The sequence below is a fragment of the Electrona antarctica genome (genome assembly GCF_951216825.1).
Source record: "Electrona antarctica genome assembly, chromosome: 5".
Taxonomy (NCBI): domain Eukaryota; kingdom Metazoa; phylum Chordata; class Actinopteri; order Myctophiformes; family Myctophidae; genus Electrona; species Electrona antarctica.
Window position 1 is genome coordinate 12,911,665 of NC_136810.1, and position 14,800 is coordinate 12,926,464.

General features: G+C 41.9%; 1 protein-coding gene across 1 annotated transcript in view; it reads left to right on the forward strand.

Moving 5' to 3' along the window:
• Positions 1-11,426, forward strand: part of cbfb (core-binding factor subunit beta) — a 44,011-nt gene extending 32,585 nt beyond the window's left edge. Inside the window, 4 exon segments of the mRNA XM_079502052.1 lie at positions 626-742; positions 2,201-2,296; positions 10,330-10,359; positions 10,361-11,426. Of these exon segments, the coding sequence (XP_079358178.1) occupies positions 626-742; positions 2,201-2,296; positions 10,330-10,359; positions 10,361-10,408 (291 nt within the window). The 3' untranslated portion in view covers positions 10,409-11,426.
• Positions 11,427-14,800: the final 3,374 nt, after the last annotated feature.

A 14,800-nucleotide genomic window follows, 5' to 3' on the forward strand; every position in this document is an offset into this window, starting at 1 on the left:
AACAAAGACAGACACAGAGAAAGAGACACACGATAAACACTGTCTCAACAAAGACAGACAGAGAAAGAGACACACGATAAACACTGTCCCAACAAAGACAGACACAGAGAAAGAGACACACGATAAACACTGTCCCAACAAAGAATGATGCAGAGAAAGAGACACACGATAAACAAAATCCACAGAAGCCAAATCCCTGAGAGACAGCGATCTGCGTCACTGTGGTTAAAATAAGATGTCTAGTTTGAGCTGAATAGAACTGTTGAAACCATTGACCCTCGAAAAGACCCGAAAATAAACACACGCACACACGCGCGCACGCACGCACGCACGCACGCACGCACGCACGCACGCACGCACGCACGCACGCACGCACGCACGCACACACACACACACACATACAGAGGTTTCACTCTGTTTGAACCAAACCTATGATCCTAGATCACAATTTCTATGCATTTGATATATTACCTTGTGTTTTCCTTGCTTACTTACATAAATCGATCTGGATTAAGAGTGTCTGCTAAATGCGGCTGCCTAAATTGTAAATTCTCTCTCTCTCTCTCTCTCTCTCTCTCTCTCTCGCTATCTCTCTCTCTCTCACTCTCTCTCTGTCTGTCTGCAGGTGCATTTAAAGGCTCCCATGATCCTGAACGGGGTGTGTGTGTTATGGAAGGGTTGGATCGACTTACAGAGGCTGGATGGAATGGGCCTGCTGGAGTATGATGAGGAGAGGGCGCAGGTAACACACACACACACACACGCACGCACGCACGCACGCACGCACGCACGCACGCACACACACACACACACACACACACACACACACACACACACACACACACACACACACACACACACACACACACACACACACACACACACACACACACACTCAGTCAGTCAGTCAGTCAGTCAGTCAGTCAGTACCAGGCTGTTAGCATAGCACTGACATGCTTTCAAATGTATGTATAAAAATGTATAGAATGTTTTAAATTAATTCACACATCGTGACCTTGTAGATCGGATTGTAGTTTTGATAAAAAGAAAAAGAAAAAAAAGTAGAAGAGTAAACAGGGCCTCCATTAGAAGGGCAATATCAGTCACCAAAAACCAGGACGGGTGTTTTCAATGACTATCATGGTTACAATGGTGTTTGGAGTGACAATGGGGCATACCTAACAATGGATGCCAAAGAAATGGGAAAAATGTTGTGTATTTTACTATTTTTATATCAAAAGTCCATAAAAATCTAATTTGAATTACTTCCTTTGAAGGAAAACATGCTGCGTGATGACATGTAGAGGCTCACATGCATATTAATGAATCTTGATTAAATTCACCTGTTTGATTCTCATTGCTGTGTCGTCCTCCAAACACTGGTGGTTTTGACTACTACTACTACTGATCTCATTCAAGATGACCATCCAGACAGTGTATTACTCGTTTAAACGTAATCATCACGCTAAAATATGTATGTGAAAACATTATAGGTTACAAATAAGCCACATAGCAGTAAACTGGTAGAGATGGCCGACTGTCTGACTTGTAAACAAAGTCCATGCATCTGCGCCAGAGCTACCGTCCCATCGCCTGAAGGGATGCGACGCTCTGATTGGTTCAAGAAACTCAGAGCCTGCGTTTTAGGCTGAAACTTCAAAATAAAATGCCCAAATTAACCATTTCACCCCGTCTTTAACTCATTTGCCGCCCTTTTTCATGTTTATTAATTACGTTTCATAACTCTGTTCTGCACACGTCCGGATGCCGTGCAAAGTAAACAGGAAAAAAAGAGAAGTGAAAAGTCAGCTGGCTTACTGTATGATGTCTATGGGAACGGATTTTTTTTAATCCATTTAACCCAGGCTGCGTTTTTTATCAAAACAAGCTGTATGTTTTGGGTGAGTTAAATAACATTCGCGGGATTTCCGTTTCCGAGTAAAACGGCTTGCCTGTTACCCTCCATTGAAAAATATAAATGGTGGCAGTTCTCGAGTATAAATTCAGCCACCAGATGGCGGTGATGGTGAGTTAAACATGTAAGGAGTGCTGATTGCAACTGATCCAACGTGACATGTCTGTCCGTCTCTCTTTCTCTCCAGCAAGAGGATGTTCTGGCCCAGGCAGCGTCGGTGAGTTAAACATATAAGGAGTGCTGATTGCAACTGATCCAACGTGACATGTCTCTCTTTCTCTCCAGCAAGAGGATGCTCTGGCCCAGGCAGCGTTTGAAGAGGCTCGACGCCGAACCCGAGACTTTGAGGACAGAGAGCGATCACACAGAGAGGATCTGGAGGTGAGAGGGTGCGGGCCGGGGCTCAGGGTAAGACCTGGGGCTGATTCTACAAAAATGTCTTCCAAATCCTTACAGTTTTCTGAAAAGCGTATGTTTCAATGTCAGTGGTTCTCAGACTTTTTTGATGTCAAGGACCCCCAAAATTATATTAAATTTGGCTGCAGACCTCCATCTCAAAATGATTTGTTCCAGGTGACGGCCAACTTGTTTGCTGTATTTTGATCTGATATTCATTTTGAGTGTTTGTCTTAGTGATTTAAAAATTGTTCGAGATTTGAATGTTTTCAGTTTCAGTTCTAACCTTATATCCTATTAGAGTACAGAAGTCCTGACATCACTCGCTCATCCCCTGGGTCACAGGAGTATTTTCTCTATGGAAAATAGCATTGGGTCATCTTAGAATCGTCTCATATAAGAAATGTGTTCCAAAAATTAACAAACTGTCCCGATACCGATATTGTCATGGAGGTGGCTCTGTATCATTCACGAAACTCTGGTTAATTCAGGGGCCTTCAGTAACATTAGCGTTTCCTCATCGTCAATATGATTGTTCTCATATGCCGCGATATTAAACACATCTATGGGAATTCAGAACGGGGAGGAAAACAAGTGTGACCCAGGTAGGATGCGTGAATTACTTCAGACTTTGGTGCTCTATAGCAGTGGTTCCCAAAGTGGGGTCTGGGGACCCCCAGGGGTCCCTGAGGCAGTTCCAGGGGGTCTCCAGCTAAATGATAGTTTGGAACCAAATGGACCATTACGGGTCTGTAACTCTGAGAGTATACAAATGGAACCAACGGATCCATTTGGTTCCATTTGTACACTCTCAGAGTTAAATTAATATTGATTTTAAAATATAAATTGGGGGTCCCAGAGATAGAAATGCCATTAAATGGTGGGGTCCGTATAACGCATGAAATTAAACGGGTTGAGAATCACTACTAGAGCCGTAACAATCTTCTCTTATGGGGGTCCCTCCCTGGCATATCTCTTCAACTGGGGTCCTTGGGGCTAATGAGTGTCAATTTGGGGGTCCTTGACATGAGATGGTTTGACAACCAGTGCTATAGAGTCATACTGCCAGGCAACCTGCTTCTATGTGTTGGGGTGTGGGGCTTAGTATGTGGTGTGCATGTGGTTGTGTGGTTTTCAATGTTTTATTTTTCCTCTTAAGTATAATTTGTGTTAATCTAATGAGTGCTTATGTAATAGGTTTAGTGCATGATCAGGTTTGAACATTCATCTAATTGATTTGATTTGATTTGATATCAATGACTGATTGATTGACTGAGTAAATTATGCCGGGTGTCCCAAAAGCCTTATTAGGAAATGTGGTTTGTTGTTCACTTCATAAATACTAAATAAGTTTACACACTAGACTGTTTCTTTATAAAAAATAAATGTTCCCAGAACAATATCTGCAGCTGCAGTTATGAAGTCTGTTTATTTACAAAGGTACTATTTTGACGATACACTCCATTGAAGATAAAACAACTCCACAATAAACTACATTTCCCAGAAGGCTTTGGGGAGGTCAGAGGCGTCTTCTCTAAGAATGAACCCCAAATTGTTTAATTTTTTTAGGACCCTGTGGTTTCTAAAATCTGGGACTGATGACAAACACAGACAGACAGCCAGCAGAAAAGAACAGGGTCTGTGTCCTCCACTTCTCACCATCTATCATACTGTCATGCACTAAACCACCCTCTGTGTGTGTGTGTGTGTGTGTGTGTGTGTGTGTGCGTGTGCGTGTGTGCGTGCGTGCGTGCGTGCGTGCGTGCGTGCGTGCGTGCGTGCGTGCGTGCGTGCGTGCGTGCGTGCGTGCGTGCGTGCGCGTCTTCATGTGTATAAAGGTTCATACCAGCATGTGCATGCATTGCATTGTGAATGATACGATACATAATATACTGTACATACATATATATTATACCTGACTTTAGTAATGAGCATGCACGCACACACACACACACACACACACACACTTCACACTGTGGCAAATGATCCAAAGAAACCAGAAAAAGGGGCACTTCACATCTTTACTTTTCTGCCCTCACCTTTTTCTTCAATATGTACTTTGCTCAGCCAATCAAATCATCGCTATGGGGTGATCAGCCAATCACAAGCCAATGTTTGTGTTTACACAAACCAGGAAAGCTGGGCATAGGAGGGGCTAGCGGCCCTCAAGGGGGTAGACAGAGAGAGAGAGGGGGAGAGAGAGAGAGAGAGAGAGAGAGAGAGAGAGAGAGAGAGAGAGACATCAAATGAAGGCTTTCATCTCTGTGGTGTCATGTTTCTCCCCTGAAGCTCTCAGAGAGGAACAGAGAACTTCCTGTCTCCTTCTGAATCAATATGAAGCACTCTCACATTATCCACCCAACCTTCTCTCTACACTCTCACATTATCCACCCAACCTTCTCTCTACACAGAGTGTAAAATACACTCTCACATTATCCACCCAACCTTCTCTCTACACAGAGTGTAAAATACACTCTCACATTATCCACCCAACCTTCTCTCTACACAGAGTGTAAAATACCATGAAGTTCAACACCCACAATGACCCAAAACAAAACACTGCATGTTTGTTAACCTTGTGCTTTCATAGAGTGTCGCAGTCCCGCCCCCTACCATGGACCAGGAAATTAATCCCAATGCATTTTTCCCATAGACATTTCAAAAAGTATTTATTTAAAGACGGTTACGCCGCGGACAAAGCCAACTCGAGTCGTGACAACTCATGACAACACAAACAATATTTTGAACCAAACAAATAACTACAAAGAAGAAAAACAACAAAGTGTTGTAACCTGCCGTTTTTTTCTTCTTTCTAATTATTTGTTCGGCCCAAAAAATTTTGTTTGTTGTCATGATTTGTCACGACTCGAGTTGGCTTTGTCCGCGGCGTAAACGTCTTTAAATAAATACTTTCTGAAATGTCTATGAGGAAAATGAACGGAGAATCATTTCCTGGTCCATGGTAGGGGGCGGGACTGCGACGCTCTATAGCAAACCCCCAGCAGTATTTTTGGTACTTCTTCTGTGTCTATGGCGTTAACATTTCTCTAATAGACCCCCAGGTGGGGTTAGAATATGTAAATATGTCTTCCCTGTGTATTTTTGGTTTCTTCCTGAAAGCTGAAAGCCTTTGAGTTTAACAGCTGTGGGCCAAGGTATACTTAATGAACTGGTGGGTGTGGCCACATTGTTTATTGTGGCCACTTTCTGTTCACTTAAAAAAGAAAGAAGTAAAAATAAGTATATTATACTAAGTATAGTATAATCATCATCATGGATCATGGCACACAGGGGATAAGGGGGATCATGGCACACAAAATCTTATATGAGTATTATATTATTATTATTATCATTATTATTACTGTAATAATAATGATCACAAACAGCAACAACAAGTCATGTGAGTGAATGTGGAATGAATGGGTGTGACTGAATAGCAGTGGCTCAATAGTGGCCCAGATTCAGCCGCTGCATTTCTGTGGTTTGAGCTTGAGAGACTCCACCTCTCTCTCTCTCTCTCTCTCTCTCTCTCTCTCTCTCTCTCTCTCTCTCTCTCTCTCTCTCTCTCTCTCTCTCTCTCTCTCTTTTATATAATTTATAAAGCGAACATTTTTAACACTAATCTTTGCTTCTGGGGTCCCTCGAACAAAGTATTGCGACGTGGGGGGTGTCTGTCTGTCTGTCTGTCTACAACATATCTAATCTGTCTGTCCTGCTGATGTAAAGCAGCAGAGGCATCAGGTAGACAGACGGACAAACAGACAGACAGATTGATGTGCACATGAAGCATGAAGCTATTTAGGGGTCCTGCTCTTTCTATAGTATACATATAATTCATCTCAGCAGAGTTGTCCACTTTTTGGCTTTATAAAGTCAAGGTTTACGTTGATACGTAACATCATCCCTGGCTATAACACTGATTTACACTGAGCTGTTGCACACCAAATAGAGCTGATTTACAAGCTTATGCAGGCTTGTATATTACTGCCTATGTGTGTGTGCACAGCATGCAAACAAGTATAAATCAGGCATTAGTCTTACAAGTATTTTATCTGACATCAGCAATATGCTGGTCACTTTGGGTCAGTGGGAACCTGCCACAGTGATGGATAGACACGTGATTTATGGAGAATAATAATGTGCCTTTTTAACTCTGCTACACGCACGCACGCACGCGCGCACGCACACACACACACACACACACACACACACACACACACACACACACACACACACACACACACACACACACACACATTAGTAGGGGATCAGGTGGTGAATGATGAGCTGGCACAAAAAGCATTAATATATTATTAGTATTGATCAACATCAGACCCGTACCTCGCCTCACGTGTGCATACTGCATACACACGCGCGTGCGCGCACACACACACACACACACACACACACACACACACACACACACACACACACACACACACACACACACACACACACACACACACACACACACACACACACACACACACACACACACACACACACACTCCTCCAGTATTGAGTTGTGGTTAAACAGCCTACAGTGACCTACTGTATACAGGCAACCATCTGTGTGTGGATCAATAGAGAGCTCTCCAACCTGTACATACGACCAAAGATAAGTCCATATAGAACCACACTAGCTTCACAACAAAGATAAGTCCATATAGAACCACACTAGCCTCACAACAAAGATAAGTCCATATGGAACCACACTAGCTTCACAACAAAGATAAGTCCATATAGAACCACACTAGCCTCACAACAAAGATAAGTCCATATAGAACCACACTAGCCTCACAACAAAGATAAGTCCATATAGAACCACACTAGCCTCACAACAAAGATAAGTCCATATAGAACCACACTAGCCTCACAACAAAGTTAAGTCCATATAGAACCACACTAGCCTCACAACAAAGATAAGTCCATATAGAACCACACTAGCCTCACAACAAAGATAAGTCCATATGGAACCACACTAGCTTCACAACAAAGATAACTCCATATAGAACCACACTAGCCTCACAACAGGAACAATACAGCCTGTTTACGGTACAGTGCAGGTTTACTATATTCAATTTGACTTGCTTTTACATCATAATTTAACTATCCGACCGACTAGGTTCCTCACAAATACAATGAAATTGCCCCCACTTTTCGTAGTGGGCACAACAGTAGGTAATACTGACAATTTCCATTGCCTGAAGGTCATTCTTAGTTTCTCCAGTCCTCTGCTATGCAGGAAAATCTTTAAGTTGGGGGGCGTGTTCTCTCCTCCGTATCATCAGTGCCCATACCCGAGGCGGGGTTGGCGAAAGGGCCTTTCTGTGTGGAGTTTGCATGTTCTCCCCGTGTCCCCTAGGGTAGGTACCCTCACAAAAAACATGCAGTTATCCTGGTCAGAATAATGTGTTCGTTCCACGCGCTACGTCCAGCCGGGAAAACTCCCCCCCGTCAGGTGAAAAGAAGCAGCTTGACTCCTCATGCATAGAAGTAAGCATGAGGTCAGTCCGCTGCCCTCCCCCGGTTGGCAGAGGAAGTGTAGCGCCTGGGATTACACACACACACACACACACACACACACACACACACACACACACACACACACACACACACACACACACACACACACACACACACACACACACACACACACACACACACACGTGTCGTGCACCCATGCAAACTAGTGCTGTGTAGGACAAATTTAAGTTGAGTTGTCAACTCCCTAATCAATAATTATAATCAGGGCATAAGCATGAATATTTGATTGCAGCAGTTTTTTTTATAATTGTGGTGAGTTTGTGGCTCTGATAAAATCGCAGTAAGCTCTTTTGAGGAGACACGTAGTGGAGTCAGTCTGGGTATGCAGAGTCATAATAGTAGTATGACGTGTGTGTGTGTGTGTGTGTGTGTGTGTGTGTGTGTGTGTGTGTGTGTGTGTGTGTGTGTGTGTGTGTGTGTGTGTGTGTGTGTGTGTGTGTGTGTTATGATGCTATTATGGTGACTCACGGAGATGACAGCTACACGCCACTTGAACTGAACAACCCCTGTTAACCACCTCTGTCTGCCTCTCAGTCTGCTCGCTCCCTCCTGCCCTGCCGTCTCACTGCTCCTCATGTCTTTATCATGTCTCTCCTTTGCATATCCCAGTCCAATCCACTTTATTTATAGACCACGTTTAAAACAACCGCGTCGAACCAAAGTGCTGTACCCTCAAAAGAATACTCAAATACCAAGAGCAAAAAAAACGAATCACAATAATTGATTGTGTTTTGTAACAGGACAACAGAACACATTGCCTAGAGCAGACAGCAACTCTCAGTCAGCGAGTTTTTTCAAAATGTGATTTAAACACAACATGGGGTGGAAGCTCTTTGGGCACTACAGCGGGAAAATGATCAATCCCCCCGGCTCTTCAGCTTTGTTGGTGGGACCTTAAAGCCCAAACCTCAACTCCTTGCAACAAAACAGATGTAAGGTCAAACACACCAATGCAACTCCGTGCAACTGCCATTGGGGATAATGGTTGCAAGGAGTTGCAAGTAGTTGCATGTTGCAAGGAATTGCGTGGCAAATCATTGGTTTGGTTTGGGCTTAAGAAGCGACTGGTCAGTAGACCTCAAGACCCTTGTAGAGTTAGGAGGATATCGGAGGTAGAAGGCTAGAAGCTCCGATATCCCCATCCCAGATGCATATGTTTTCTCTCTCTCTCTCTCTCTCTCTCTCTCTCTCTCTCTCTCTCTCTCTCTCTCTCTCTCTCTCTCTCTCTCTGTGCTTCTAATTGTTTGCCTCCTTTCTCTATCTCTCTCGTGCATGCTCGCACCCCTTACCTCTACCCTCTCTCTCTTTCCCACAGCTATCTATGTTTGGTAAGAGAGATATTTAGCTCATAACCAGAGGTATCTGTGACAGGCAGACCGGGTCATGACACGCGCAAGCATGCATGCATGCATGCATGCATGCATGCATGCACGCACACTCACGCACGCACGTGCATGCACACGCACACACACACACACACGCAAGCATGCACACACACACACACACACACACACACACACACACACACACCAGACCAAGGCATCATCATGTATTTTTAAAAGGACTCCTGACTATGCATACGTGTGCACATGGCATATGTGAACCTGAGCCCATGCCATGTGTGTGTGTGTAGTATTGTGTACACATACACATGCCTGTGTTGTCTTCCTGTCTATTTGTCTGTATGTTTATTTGGGTGTCAGACAGCCTGTGTGTCTGCCAGTTAATGTGCCGTCCGTCCGTCTGTCTGCCTGTCTGTCTGTCCATCTGTCTGCCTGTCTGTCTGTCCATCTGTCTGCCACCTTGACAAAAATATCGAAACCTGTTGAGTTTATAAACGGCAGCAGTTGACAGCTGCTAATGTGAAGCTCTCTTGCTCCCTCTAGTGAGCATATCAGAAACTACTTTAATGCTGCCCTCAATCATGTAGCACTGTTTTGCTTGTGACCCCTTTTTCATCCCTGGATCCTCGATTCGTCAAACTCAACACATGTGTTCCTCCATGCTGGGAGCCATGTGGAAGTCACTTCTCAAACTATTTGAACACTATTAATCAAGCCACTCTACTACTAGATTGTTACTTGTTTGTTTACAAAGCAGCAATGGCAAAACTATTTGCTACAGTATTAGGATTTGCGTTCTTGAGATGGCCGATGTTGATGGTAATCGTACTACATATGGCTTTTTGAGATGACTACTAATTTCTATGCACTGTAAGATGCCTTTACATCACAAATGTAATGCTCATCACTGTCGTTGTTCCTTATGTTTTTGTTCATGATTTAGTGTTAACTGTTAGAACTATAGTTGTTGAAAATATGTACTTAATTTTTCGGTTTCTCACCCCTCTCTTCTCTTCTCTTCTCTTCTCTTCTCTTCTCTTCTCTTCTCTTCTCTTCTCTTCTCTTCTCTTCTCTTCTCTTCTCTTCTCTTCTCTTCCCTGTCCCATGCTTCTGTCCCTCTCTCCTCAGTCCAGACGTCAGCAGCAGCCCAGCCCTGGCTCAAGCCTCAAACATGGCCAACGCTGAGGTGGAACACAAGATGCGCTGAGAACGAGGAAGAGGATTCCGTAGTACAACCATGTGAATAACAGGGTTAAACTCCATTCACTTTCCATGCAATCAACTGAAGAAACAACCAAACCAAACTTAAACACCAAACCAAACTGTAAATACAAAATGGAAAGATTTTTCCTCATTGTTGTTGTTTTTATATATATATATATTGAATATGACAATCTCTATGACTTACCATGCCAGAACTCTGTTTATTAATTCATTTCAGTGAATTTAGATGTAATATTATTGATTTTTATGATTTTAATTTTGAGTTGATTACATTGAAAGTGGACCCAACCCTGATGGAATGGAAGAATGATGAACAATGAAAGTAGACTTGGGCAAAAGAAAAACAGTTTCATACATTGAAATCTAGAAGGGAAAACAAATAAATTAACATGATTTTAATATTCTCCATTTACCCCATCATGCAACTAAGTGAGCGGAGCCCAGACATTAGAAACACGAGAATAACAATGATGTTCACATCGATTATGTAAAACTTTTTCTTCTTTTGCCCTGGTCTTGAAGCCAATGGTGGATTCAATTAATGATTGATTGAGTGAGTGATTGGATGAATGATAATAATACCTGTTAACACAAGACACAGACATGAGAGGGGAGGGAGCAGAACAAGAGGTCACACAATGGAGGTAGCAGAATATAAAACAGCTGAAGGGAGAGGAGAGTAAGGTGTTGCACACTGACAATGGCAGATCTCTGTGCTTGTAGAACATGTAGATGTGCTATTTATTGTGTGCAACAACGTTGTACAATGGAGCATTAACCACTTGAACCCCAGCATCCACATTCTGCTGGGAACATTAGCTAAGAATAGCCAATCTACAAGCTCACAGTGTGATGCAATTTGTATTTCACATTGTGGTGATGTCACTGTTTGTGACCCCTACCATGCAGAGTTCCTTCCCCCGAAACCTGCTGTTTTCTGAGACCAAACGTTCAACTTCGCTGGGAAATAATAAGAGGAGAGGCCAGGAGAGAAAGAAGGGAGGGAGGAAAGGGATATTGTGAAAAGTGTACCTTTTTGGTGATCTTTGTGGGGGGTGGGTTGGGGGGTGTTACTGCTATTACTGTCACACTGTAATGCTCAGTGTGAGTTCAGGCAGTTTATTCTATGGTGGCCATGTTGCTTTCTCTACTACTACCAAGCCTGATTTATCGTTCTGTGCTAGGTGTCGCACACCTAAAATAACTCATCTACAAGCTCACAAGGCATCGCAGCCCTATAAGCTTGTAGATCTGTGTAACACAGGCTTGCCTAGGATGTGTAGGCAATGTGTTCTATACTAACTAGCGCATAGCAGTCATTTTGTGGCTCCACCGATCCAGACCCTATTCATTTCTCCCATAGAGATTTTCAAAAATATTTATATCAATTTTGTTAAGCCATTCAGGATCCTGGTGAATGGGGGGGGGGGTTGAATGGGGGGGGGTGTACAAAGGGTGTACGTGTGCGCTCAGCCTGATGGACTCAAAGGTCTAATATCCCTTTGGTCTAGTGGTTAAGATGTTGGACTTTCACGTGGGAGACTCGAGTTTGAATCCTGGGTGTTACACACACACACACACACACACACACACATATATATATATATATATATTACACAGACAGAGAGGCCCAACATTCTCACAAAACGGTTAAGTCAAGAATCACGATGGCACGCACACACACAGTATAATCACAGTGTTCCTTTAATTTAAATTGACTGAGGATTTTACTGTGTGGTCATAGAACTGAATGTTGGAGCTAACATGGCCAAACTGTGACGGGAAAAGAGAGAGTGTGTGTGTGTGTGTGCGCGTGTGCGTGCGTGCGTGCGTATGTATGTGTGTGTGTCTTTTGAGGGATTTTGCACTATGTGAGTCAGTCTTGTCCCCCACACGGCTTTTCTGTTATGCATGAAACCAAACGCAGGCCTACCTATGTTCTTTGTCGTTTCCTATGCAAGATATGTGTATCCCTATAGCAGCACTCTCTTTTACAACTTTTTCAAGAGGAAGGAATAACAGTCACTTCATGCAACAAAAAGGCCAAAGGGATTACTTTTGAACAATTTAATTAGATTTGTAGACACAGGCGCATTACTGCATGTGACATTATTCAAATACATAGTTGTTTACCAACATGGATTTGAAGTAAAAAAAAAAAAACAACCAAACAAACAAAAACATATATTCTGAATCTTCAGATTGAGTAACAGTGTAGCATAAAATCTGAATTCTCAGTTCTTTCAGATTTAGTTGTCAATCAGCGATTATTCCTCACCATTGAAACACGGTGTAAAAGCTATGCAGCCTAAATACTATGCCCTGTTCTATTGCAGCACTATTGTAATGAAACAGTATGTTTTGTTATCTTATCATTTTGTTTGTGAAAGTCATGATGTTTACTTTTTATATTAACTCTCTCATCTCCATATATATGCATTCATTTAAAGTCCTTCTCTATGCTTTGTTGTAGGATAGCATGTAGCCGCATTAGATTTAACTAACAATTCTAAAAATGTCTCCTGGAATGGACTGTTTTTGAGTATTTTGTCTTTTTTTTCCCCCCTTTTTTTTGTTTGTCTTAAAATAATTTTATTTAGTTTGATTTCCTGCATTATCCAGTGCTGGGCCTTCATCCTTTTTTTGTATTTTTTCTAAAGAAAATCCACTTCCTGTGTTGATGTGGATTGACCCATTTTCTGTTATTATATTAATGTTTTTATATTGTGCGACAAAAGACTTTCATTTCATTTTCCAGTCGGTACATTCAAACGGTTTGATTACTTATTATTATAACCAAGACAAATATTTTGTTCAAAAAGGCCTCTTGCATTTCTTTCTTCTGTGTCCACATTTTGAGAACTGACCTAATTGATGTTGATATGAAACCCAGACTGCAGGCCGTCACATATCAGAACAGACACTTATATTTATGTGCGATGAATAAAATGTAGCCTACAAGATAGTTTGAAATGATATTCTATCATTGCTGATGCAACATGCACTTCTGGTGGGCCATTCAAGACAATTTGTGTAACAATAAGTTAACTAGTGCACTCTTTTCACTCTGAAGGTTCATAGATACTTAAGCCTGATTTATACGTAGTTGGGTGCAGGCGTCGTGCTCAGTAAATAGCAGATATGCAAGCTCACAATGTATCATGAATGTGATGTGTTGGGAGCTTGTATATCTACTATTTACATCAGGCAACACCACTGTGCAAATAAGAATAAATTAGGCTTTAGGTGTGTGCCAGTGTTGTGCACTGAGAATAGCAGATCGACAAGCTCACAACATATATCACTTCACCTAAATTGAGGATGGCTTTGAGATGTGGGATGACTTAATAAGGACCAAATGGGATTCCAACTGTTACACCTATACAAAGTTGTCCTGCATTAACATGGGAGATTTGGGAGAACATGGATTTAAAATGTTCTTAAATGTCACACTTTGCGATTAATTAAGTAGATTCAGGATGAAATCTTGATTCAATCAATCAATCAATCAATCACAGTGTCCTTGTCATTTATGGTGGATTATTTTGAGCTGGATTGACTACTAAACCTAAACCCAATCCTAAACTGGTGAGGGGAAAGCCCTGAAGTGGTATTGAAGGTGTTTAATGAGTGTGTCATTGTTTTCGACTAGGAGTAAAAACATGCTAAACTCTATAGTGAAGTAACTAACCTATGGGTGCAAAGCGTGGCCCTGTAATTGAATACATGAAAAGGAAAAAGCCACACTCTATATAAACTCTGTATAAACAAGCATGTTTCTGCTTTCGTCAGCTGATTAAGGCTAAACACTTCTGCTAAAACATTTTAGGATTTTTTTTTTGTTTCCGTTGCATTCCTAACTTGGATTTTGGATTGTTTTTTAAATGTCTGGCAACAAAGGGTTTGGTTACAAAATGGTTTCAACATGGTTTTAGCAACAGAAGTTACAGAACTACAGTAAAAGAAGAAGTGGTCTGGCAGAAGGCCCAGTCAGCTGCAGAACTGTTACAGAATTGGTTGGGGACCAATGTTTATGGGTATATATCCCTTTTTTTTTTCCATTTCCTACATAAAATAAATAAATACAATTATTTATTTATACACACACACACACACACACACACACACACACACACACACACACACACACACACACACATAAGGTTAAATAAGCTTAAACAAAGTTAAAACAAATAGACTTCAAAACAATTCCAACATTTTTCTAAATATTTCATGAATAACATGAAAGAATCTAATAATTTCCATTAAAATATTTTTTATTTAGGATAAAGAATAATGAAAATAGCAGATCCGCATAGCTATTTTCACTATAGGCTACAGTAGTTTGGGTCCCGGGCAAACCTAGAATCTTATC